Genomic DNA, 10,998 nt, shown 5'->3' with positions numbered 1-10,998 from the left:
ACTTTATAATTTCTTTGACGAGGTATTTCATTGTAGCGTACGAGTTTTCTATGTGCGTGACTTTTGTAATGCCTTTCCTGCTCCAAATCCTACTCTGCTTGACTGGAGATTTAAACTACGAAAGATTCATGGTACTCACACATGTACGAATTGTGACATGTTTGAAAAAATTGCAACAAATGGCGCATTTGTAAATTAGATGAGCAAGCTTTGCAAACGATCGTCATACATGTACTGATATGAGTTGATAAAAACATCTGTCATAAATATTTTATTGCTTTTTTGAACACAGTAAAAATAATATATTTTTTTTAAATTGTTGATGAAATTTTGTTAAAGGAGAAATTTCTCTTATTAGTATTTCCAATAACATGTAGATCCCGAGTATCCATTTTTGCACCCTTGAAGACAAGAACCCGTATTTTGATCACAACTGCCATCTCCTCCACAGTTAAACGAACATAAGAATCTACATGACGATCCTGTGTACCCTGCCTTACATCCATTCAGACAAGATGACGTATACCTGTGTAAAAACTGAGAATAAAATGATCCATTTCAAATGGATTTTTGTTCTATGCTGCTAAAATTATATGATTATTTTTTTTCTAATAATTGTATTTATTTATGATTATAATGGAGCATTATTACTGACATAATTGTAGCATTAGGAAACACAAATTCATTCATTTTTGCCAGATTTTAATGCAGGATTTTTATCACTAATGGTTGATGCATACTTGTTACAATTTCCGGATCCACCACAGTTAAAAGGACAGAAGCTTCTACATTCCAAACCAGTGCGTCCTGGCAAGCAGTCGAAGGTACAGTATCCTGTATATTTACTACAGGAGCCATCACCGCCACAGAAAAAACTACACATCTGGTTGCATTTCCAGCCATAGAAACCAGTCCGACATGCTTAATTCATTGTTTGAAGAAACAAAAACAAATTAATTGAGAAACTAAGAATCCATTTGCTGCCTACAGTAAGCTATGCATAATTGTTTGTCATATCTTATGCTCTTCTTCTTTCTATTACCAAAACTAATTAATCCTTTCAAGTTTTTCTTTAATTCTAAGTAGATTGGATTTTATTTCAATACTAAAAAATTCACTGTTTTGATGGCTGTGTAGCGTACCTTCAGAAACAAGAACAGCAAAAGCAATCAAAAAACTTGTAAGAATCATTCTGTGTTAATAGCATCGATTCCTTATCTGAAACTATAAACATAATCATATAGACTTTACTTTCAAAATATCTGCAAAAACTAACAATAGCAAAAGTTTATTGTTATTGTTTAACACGTAGTTGGCAATCTTTCAGCTATATATGGTTATAAAAAAGTTCAGTGGTCCGTTTTTTTAGTTTTTGGGTTTCTTTTGCGGCCTCCAGTGAGCCTACTCTTTCTCGAAAACCAGAGAAACGAAATATGCATGCCAAAGGCGTTGCATTCCTTGACATTGGGCACCATTTAATGTCTCAACCAACGGAATTGGTTGACAAAAATTTCATCATAATGATATCTGGGACATACTGTCATATCTTTATCTCATGTTAGTACCAAAGAAGTTGATTGTCTCCAAATAACATCACTTGATTTGACTACCATTTAAATTTTATCTATCAGATAGGATATGAGAATACAAGGGTCACCGATATATGGCTGAAATAGTGCCGATTCGGCGTAAAACATTAAACAATCAATAAATCAATCAAAAGTTAGGGATAACAAGTCAACAGTACAAGTTTTTACACGCAACTTTTGCAAATATAATAGTTGAACATTTATTCAGATTGTTATAAAATACTGGTATAATTTTGATCAGGTTAATTTTACTTGATGGAAAATATTATTAGGTGGTTTTCTATTAAGTAAAATCTCCCCTATTTACAAATTTATTTTTAATGTTATCAAGTGTGGTAAATAAAAAGTTCATGTGTAGAATTCTATGCAGCGTTCAACTGAAGAAAATAAATTACAAGAAACATTGATATGGATTTTCAGTATTTTTGTTATATATATATATATATATATATATATATATATATATATATATATATATATATATATATATATATATATATATATATATATATATATATATATATATTTATATAGATAGATAGATAGATATAGATATATAGATATATATATATATATAAGCTTAAAATATGATAAATTAGATTTTAATATTAACTTTCAACAATACCTGATTTTAAAGGTCTTTTTAATTAAAACATTCAAAACATTACTACTGTACACAGAATTATTTTCGCCCCGCGTTATTTTCGTCCTTTCACACTTCCAAACAATCTTACCCCGTTTTAAATTCACCCAATCACAGTTCTGTTTACGAACTTATACCGTGTTCTTTGAATTCGCCCCGTTTTAGGTTCCCCCAATTGTGAGCAGGTAGAAATAAGCGAGAATAAAATAGGGCAAAATTTCCCTTTATATAATTTATATAAGTAAATAATACTTTTCTGTAATTGAAGCTTCAATATGAAGTAATTGTCTACGGAATTTCCCTCTTTTTCCGAACATGACAAAGAGCATACGGCGGTTGTGACCGGTCGGCAGGGGATGCTCACTCATTCATGACACCTGATCCCACCTGAGATGGTTTTGGAGGTCCCTGTTTGCTCTGCTCCCGATTGGACTTTGAGCTTTAACACTGTTCGATATCTCCATATTTCATTTGAAGACTTCTTTTTTTTTTTTAAAAAAAAGTCCCGAATATTGCCAATCAAAGATCCAAAACTCACATCAGATTTGTCTTTTCTCATTTACAAACATTGCAGACTTTACGGGAAGAATGTCTTGTAAGACAGAATAAAAGGAAGACTAGTCAGGGGAGTGTTTCAAACATTTATACTTTTTATGCAGGAGTTATTGTCTAGGACTTAAATTCAGGCTCATTTCCATGTATCTTTTTTTTTATTTTTATTTTATTTTATTTTTTTTTATTTTTTATTTTTTTTTAAATAAAATTATAAACTGCTTCACTATAAGTCAAACAAATCATTTTACAGACATTTACTTGATGGTATACAATCAAACTATAATTTTCAATTTTATTGCCCTATCTACTTTCTTGTCGTCTGCTAGAATAACATGGGGTAAAACAAAGATTATATAATTAAATTGTTGACAGATCGTATTTTAAAAAGTTTAATACTTTTTTAAATAAAACTTTTAAAACAGTACTTTTGAAAGAACATCAATAATTGTTTTATTTTATGATTAAATGAATAAATGACACAAACTCATTAAACAATGAAGGCCAACAAGCTTGTTTACAATAGCTGAAGTCCTAGCCAAACATTATGAGAGAAACGGGTTAATATATACATATTAACCAGATGTATTAATTTTGAATTTTAAAATCTATTTTAGGCACGATGAAGAAATAAATCTATTTCAAACACATTTAAAAGATTGATTTAAAAAAAAGGGGAGGGGGTCAGCATTATAAAAAAAAAATCCAAATCACCAATAATTTTTTTTTTCAACTAATCCCCCCAAAAGAGAATTTTCCTTACTCAAAATTTTATTGGGGGAATTTTATGGTCCATTTATTAACGGGGGTCCATTTACGTACGATAAAAAGTAATGGAGGGGTCAGGCCCCCGGCACCCCTCACTCCCACCTTGGATCATCCCAGATTCTATGTGCCTTATTGTTATGGTCACATGACTAGAAGTATGCAGGTGAAATAACTTTCAAGAACTATTTATATCAGTGTGGAATTCACAAATCTATTTTTATTCCAATGAAGAAAAAATAAATCTTTATATTCACCTGGAAGGTCACGTGAATATAAGGATTTTTGTTTTATACGATGTTAGATCTCAGCCAATCAGAGAGAAAGGATAAATTCAGTCATAAAATTATGTTAGTTATCAAGGTTCAAACAAGGGTGTACGGGGGTCTACCCCAGGTTTTATTCCATACACCCTGAGGCCCTAAGGCTAAAGGGTATATGGAATACAACCCTGGGTAAATCCCCTTACACTATTGAATGGACCTGGATAATGAATTTATCTCCTAGGTAACCAAATAAATTCTTTGTTTGTTTGTTTGTTTATTGTTTAATGTCCCTCTCGAGAATTTTTCACTCATATGGAGACGCCACCACTTGCCGTTGGAGAGCTGCAAATTTTTTACCTATACTCGGCATTCAGAGCCATTGAGCAGTGAGGGATCTTTTTCGTGCCAGCACCTACTGTGGGTTTATACGGTCTCATCCGTAGGACCTGTCTCCACATCCCACAGTGGGATTTGAACCCGCGACGTAAGGATCAACTCCTTACTCCGCGACTCTAGAGCGAACGCTCTAACCACTGCGCCACGCGGGCGACTAAATTCTTTGTAAACACAAGTCTAATCAATTGTATTTCAAAATATCCATAAGATTTACTACGTGCTACATAGCATCGTGACGTTATGTTACTTACTTTTTTAGATAAAGAAACTATGCATTTTGACGTCACTTTATTTATTCCCGGTTCAAGCCAAGTGTACGGAAATTTACACCCTGTTTACTAACCAATCGAATCTCGTATTACAAGCTACATAGGAAATAAAGTGATTTATCTTGTTAGTCCTTGAAACAATTTAAAAATTGCAATGGGGCCAAAAAATCCAGATCCATGGAATCATCCTAACTGGGATCAGGTATCTAGGAAGCATATTCTTCGACAGGTCATACCTGCTGTTATTTATATTTGTGTCGATCAGTTAAACGGAGTAATATGTACATGTAGTTGGAATTAGTATTAAATCAATGCATTACAATTGATATGAAACATGTTAGCAAAATAACGTACGACTCCGCGATAGGGTTATATTTACATAGAAAGTAATTATAAGGGCCAAAGAATTTAAGAGTTGCAGACTTAAACAAGATCTTTGAGAGCTATGTAATATTAATCAATTTGTAAGTAGATAGCCTCGGTTAAAAAAATGATCGTTCCCAGAGCATGCATACAGAATCAGCTGGGAGACATAAACACAATGTGCAACTGTGTGTGGAATATTACAATAGAAACTAGTGCTAATTGTAACGGGAACCGTTACAGATGTTCCCCAAACGGCTCCCCAATCCCTTATGATGCCCCATTCCCTACAAGCTTCAATAAATTAGACAATACTTTTGTAATATAGATGGACACTTTATTTTTAAGGGTATTTCATCGGAAAACTACTCCGATATAGCCATATGGGTATTTGCCAATCAAATTTCAGCGCATGTGCTTGCACATGTTTTCTACATTTTTCACATTAATTATCTTAAAGTGTCTCACAATACATACATTTGTTTTAAATATTAAAGAATTTCATTGAAAAATAAGAGAGATGTAACCCTTTAAGTATTAGCCAATCAAAATTCAGCATATGCGCATGCATGGCCTTGCATTCAATTTTGAAAGTATCATAATGTAGGAGCTCTATGTGCCTATCCATGTCATAAATTTCATCCTGCTTTGTTGAAAACCAAGGGAGTTATAGACATTTAAAATTTCAACCAATCAGATTGCAGCACACCTGCATGCGCGTGTTTTCAAAAAATTTCCTATATAACATGTTGTAGCACCTTATAATATATACTTATATTCTAAATTTCAAAGTATTTTGTCAAAAAACAAGGAAATTATTGAGATTTTTGTTTCAGCCAATCAGAGAAGAGCGCACGTGCATGCGCGTGAGTTCACGCTAATTTGACCATGTTATCTTGTCTAGACTACTAATATATCTTTATATTTTGAGTTTCAAATTAATTCATCAAGAAATATAAAAGTTACGGCTTCATCAAGTATATCAGTCATTTCACTCATTGCACGCGGGGCGCACGTGCATGCATGTGCGCGCAAAATGACCTTCGTTCCGAACACCTACACATCATGCCTATTAACCCTAAAAGGTTTCATGTCAATCAGATGAGTGGTTCTATGAGAACACTCCCGGACAAAAAAGTACCGGAGAAGAAAGTAGAAAAAAAGAATAATAATAATAATATCTAGTTATAATTGTAACGGGGGCCGTTACAGATGTTCCCCAAACTCTCCCCAACCTCCTTTTGGTGTCTTATTTCCAATAAGTTTCATTAAATAAGGCAATCAAGTACATTGGTTGTTTTATGCATTACACGAGCGCGCACGTGCATGCATGTGCATGCTGACCATGTCATCTTGTCTATACTATTAATACATCTTTATATTCTGAGTGTCAAAACATTTCATCAAAAAAAATGTTTTAAGTTATGGCTATATCAGGTATATGAGTCATTTTAGAATTTCATGCGTGCGCAAGTGCATGCAAGTGCAGGATGACCATGCCATTTTGTCTATATTATCAATATATCTTAACATAATGAGTATCAAAGCATTTCATAAAATATTATAACTGTTACAGCTAAATCAAGTATATAGGTCATTTTAGCATTGCATGCACGCGCGTGCATGCATGTGCGTGTTGACCATATCATCTTGTCTACAATATTAATATATTTCTATATAATGAATATTAAATCACTTCATCGAAAAGTATTATAGTTACGGTTATATAAGTGTATAGGCTATTTTAGCATTGCACGCGCGCGCACGTGCATGTATGTACATGTGACCAAACTATCTTGTCTACACTATTAATATCTCTCTATATTATAAGTGTTGAAGCATTTCATCAAAAAGTATAAAAGTTGCAGCTATATCAAATTTATAGGTCATTTTAGCATTGCACTCGCGCGCACGTGCATGCATGTGCATGTTGATCATATCATCTTTTCTACACTCTTAGTATCTCTCTATAGTGTAAGTATCAAAGCATTTCATCAAAAAGAATAGAAGTTACGGCTATATCAATTATATTGGTCATTTTTTGCATTGCATGTGCGCGCACGCGCATGCATGGTCTTGCGTTCAATTTTGATAGTAGCATAATGTAGGATTCCATTATACCTACTTATATTCTAAATTTCATCCTGTTTTGTTGAGAACCAAGAGAGATATAGCCATTTAAAGTTTAAGCCAATCAGATTGCAGCACACGCGCATGCGCGTGTTTTCTTGATAATTCTTTTATACTATATTGTAGAACCTTCTAATGTATGACTATGTTTTAAACTTCAAAGTATTTTGTCAAAAAACAAGGAAGATATTGAGACTTTTGTTTCAGCCAATCAGAGCGAAGCGCACGTGCATGCGCGTGAGTTCATGCTAATTCAACCATTTCATCTTGTTTACTCTACTAATATATACTTATGTTATGAGTTTCAAAGCATTTCATAAAAAAATGTAAAAGTTACGGCTATATAAATTATGTCAGTCATTTCACTCATTGCACGCGCCTGCACGTGCATGCATGTGCGCGCAAAATGACCTTCGTTCCGCACATCTACACAACATACCTATTAACCCTAAAAAGTTTTTAACTCAATTGGATGAGCAGTTTCCGAGAACACTCGCGGAACAAAAAGTACCGGAGAAGAAATAAGAATAAAAAAGAATAATAATAATAATAACTAGAAACTCATTGCGAGCAATGAGAGGTCTTCCGTCCGATTTTGAAAATAAAAACGTAAATTCAAGCTGAAAAGGTGATAAAAGAAATTCAGACACTCTGGAGATTTAACCCTTGTCGCCAGCGTGAAAATCCAATGTGCTAACCATTAACCATTCACTTTTTTGCATCACTTCCTGTCACGACCGGAAGTAACGGCGATACAAGATTTCCTCGCGATTCAAATAAACTGATGACTGACTATCAGTCCTGAAAGTTCTAGACTTCAGTCGTTTACTGTTGCCGAGTAATATTGTGAGAACAAATTCTAATTTTGAAGACAGGTAAACAAACGACCGAAACGGAATTTTTAAAAAAAAAATCTCTGACGTTTCTCTAGACATTTGCAGTATCTACAAAATGCATAAAAACATTTCATGTTCTTTATCGATAAGCAATATTTATGAGAAAGTTAAATATCGAAATAACGTAGTTTATCTCCTAAAACCGGAAGTTGACGTTTTTGTTTCCGGTAGAATCTAACATATTTCAAAACAGCGAAAGAGATGCAATAAAGTGATGCAAATTTTAATTTAAAAAAGAAAAGATAAAATTTTTGATTTCTTTGATCACTTCCTGTGACGACCGGAAGTTACGACTGACGCGTTTACCCAAAATGGTTTTGCCTACTCCTCAAGGTCTGTTACTTGTAAACATTTGGTGTTTTAATCTTTAACATGTTTTTGAGATCTCACTCAGACAATTTTTCATTTTGAGGACAGAAAAACACGCAACCGGAAGTGACGGCTGACGCTCTGAACCCAAGTGGTTTTGGCTTCATCTTAAGGTCTGTTGCTCATATAAGTCTGACGTCTTAATCTCTTACCGTTTTCGAGAACTTGCTAAGACAACTTCTCATTTTGAGGACAGAAAAACACGCGACCGGAAGTGACTTTTACAAAGATATTTGAAGATACTCTAGACATTTTCTGTCTGAATAACATATTTAAAATTCATTCCAAATACTTTATCTACAAAAGATGTTAATGGGAAAGAAAACTACTCAAATTATGTAGTTTTTCTCTTATAACCGGAAGTTGACGTTTTTGTTTCCGGTGGGACCAACATATTTCGAAACTACAAAAGAGATGCAATAATGTGATGTAAGTATTGATTTAAAAAAGGAAAGTTGAAATTTAACGATTTCTTTGATCACTTCCGTAAGCGACCGGAAGTACTGACGACGAACGAAAAGGCAATTTTGCAAATCTAGAAGTCGTATCCTATCATCTCTAACAAGTCTCCAGTTCATATCTTTAGCCGTTTCTTAGATCCTTCGAGGACAAAATTTCATTTTAAAATCAGGAAATTGTCCATAACTTGGCACTGGAATCGAATTTACCAAAAAAACGAATTTTATATAAAATTCATATAAAGACCTTTTATCCCTGAAAATTTCAAAGAAATTCATTGAATAGTTTTCGAGAAATCGCGTGCACAAAATTTTGTCTAAAAAAAAGAATAATAATAATAAGAAACAATAGAATCACTATAAGGTCTTCCGTGAAGACGGAAGACCTTAATAATAAGAAGAAGAAGAAGCAGAGTAAAAACAATATGTTCCCAAACTTCGTTTGGGGAACATAATAAGGAAATGTGACGATGGATAGACCAAAATCGCCTGATAAAGGTTAATTGAAAGTTGTCCATTACAGTCTGTAGTCAGTAAAACATCAGATATGTAGCAAATGTGGTAGACTTTGTTGTCCTATTTGATTGTAATATTTTATGATAACATTTATTACGCAGCTTGTAACATGAGATTTGATAAGAAAATAGGCGGATTTTAAATTTCCGTACACCCTGCTGAAGTCGGGAATGGATAACATGACATAGTTTTGCGAGTACAAAAGCATATAACATGACATCGATATGCATTGAAGCATTGTATCGATAGTCTGATATGCCACAAACAAACTTATTTGGTTAGTGAAAATAAAATAAATTTGTTACCCCCATTTAATCAAGGGTGTACTGGGATTCAGTCCGGGTTGGATGCCATACACCTAAAAGCCGATTGAACCTGGAAAACATATTCTCTTACAGCCATTACCATCTGGATCTTTTCTCTTTGCATTAACTATAATGCTAATGCTCGAAAGCAATTCAGTAAAATTTAGATTTACAACACGTTTTTCAAAACTCTTCTCTTGCGAAGGGGAATATACATAAAACATTGTTAGGTAGTTCCCTATTCTATAATGAAATTTAACGATTCGACTCTTATTCAATAAGCAATTAAACATACGGTTTACGTAGAATATGAACAATAAATGTAGAAGTATTTAGTTCTATCTTTTCACAGTCGAAACTTACAATCAAAACACTCCTAGTCACCGACGAAAACACTTTTTTCCTTCCGTTTTTGAAAGAAACAATCTACAGGGATACGCGAATGAACTATCAACATAAATGAGTCAGAGAATAAATGAGCAACATGATGTCTGAAAATGACATATTTACATTGAAAGACGCAGCTAGGAAACTAAACATGTCATCATCACAACAGTTTAAAAGGTTTTGACAAAAGAAATGAATCTATAAATAGTTCTTTAAGATTGGTGGCTTATTTCTTTGCATATGCATCAGACAAAACACGCGTTAAATGTGTCAATGGTCAATTAAAAAAAAAATTACAAAAAAGAAGATATGATAAACTTGGGTGATTGATGACGAAACATGCATGGGTGCACCCTATATAGCCTAAAAGGACGATCAATAGTAAAATGTAAATCAGAAGAAAGCTCTCGTCCTGTAAAGGCAAAAAGAAGCAAGAACAAACATGTCTTAAAAAGGTTTTGCTTGTTACTTAAGAGGTACATTAATACTTTTACATACCGTTACACCAAAGTGTAGGACAATTAATGTTAAAACTTCAGTATGGAAAGTTAAGCAAGTTTTCTGTACGTTAAGTCTAAATACCTATTCCCATTGCTCCAAATAAAAGTATATAGAAAAAGGAATATTTAACAAACAAAAAAAAAATTAACAGAGCTTAGGCATTCCAAATATTCACTAAACACACGAAAGCAATCAAAGGAAGAATTTATTATTCCAGATAATTATGTCATGGGGAGTGCTATCCATCAGTGTCTGACGATAAGTATGTCAATGTGTTCTACAAAGAATTATGACATGTGTAAATGTTAACAGAGAATTATTTGAGGGATTAAAAATATTACAAAATTTCTTAACATGCTATTTCTAAGTGTGTTTTGCATTACGTATTGAATTACCCTTACAGTAATTGCAAAACAAAGGCTTTTTTAGTCTTAAGAAAAATCTCATTCTTTCTATTCTCTTCAGACAATTGTAGCCACCGTGCTAAAACCCATATAATACAGGATATAGACATGTTTTAACAAAAGTAAGATTAACTTAGTTTATTTTGTGTTTCTTTGGGGAAAAACAAAGTCAATCTTAATTACCTTAAT

At 33.2% G+C, this 10,998-nt stretch overlaps 1 protein-coding gene across 1 annotated transcript; it reads right to left on the bottom strand.

The window, feature by feature from the left end:
- Positions 1–252: 252 nt before the first annotated feature.
- Positions 253–1,224, bottom strand: LOC133189333 (multiple epidermal growth factor-like domains protein 10). The gene is made up of 3 exons (XM_061324722.1): positions 1,143–1,224; positions 741–921; positions 253–526 (listed from the first exon to the last, which is right to left on the bottom strand). Exons 1-3 carry the CDS (start codon positions 1,189–1,191, stop codon positions 355–357), a joined length of 402 nt encoding a protein of 133 aa, XP_061180706.1. The 5' UTR covers positions 1,192–1,224; the 3' UTR covers positions 253–354.
- Between the last annotated feature and the right edge of the window lie 9,774 nt (positions 1,225–10,998).

The sequence above is a fragment of the Saccostrea echinata genome, unplaced genomic scaffold, assembly GCF_033153115.1.
Source record: "Saccostrea echinata isolate AGI-Se365-2 ecotype Australia unplaced genomic scaffold, CSIRO_AGI_Sech_v1 ptg000017l, whole genome shotgun sequence".
NCBI lineage: Eukaryota > Metazoa > Mollusca > Bivalvia > Ostreida > Ostreidae > Saccostrea > Saccostrea echinata.
This window is presented reverse-complemented; position numbering and strand designations above follow the sequence as displayed.

Bases quoted from the DNA above. Each gene is read 5' to 3' on its own strand.
- LOC133189333 (XM_061324722.1), bottom strand. From the start codon at position 1,191: ATGATTCTTACAAGTTTTTTGATTGCTTTTGCTGTTCTTGTTTCTGAA. The intron at 922-1,142 runs GTACGCTACACA...CAATGAATTAAG, and splicing joins TGCTGTTCTTGTTTCTGAAG to CATGTCGGACTGGTTTCTAT. The intron at 527-740 runs GTATGCATCAAC...GTTTTTACACAG, and splicing joins GGATCCGGAAATTGTAACAA to GTATACGTCATCTTGTCTGA.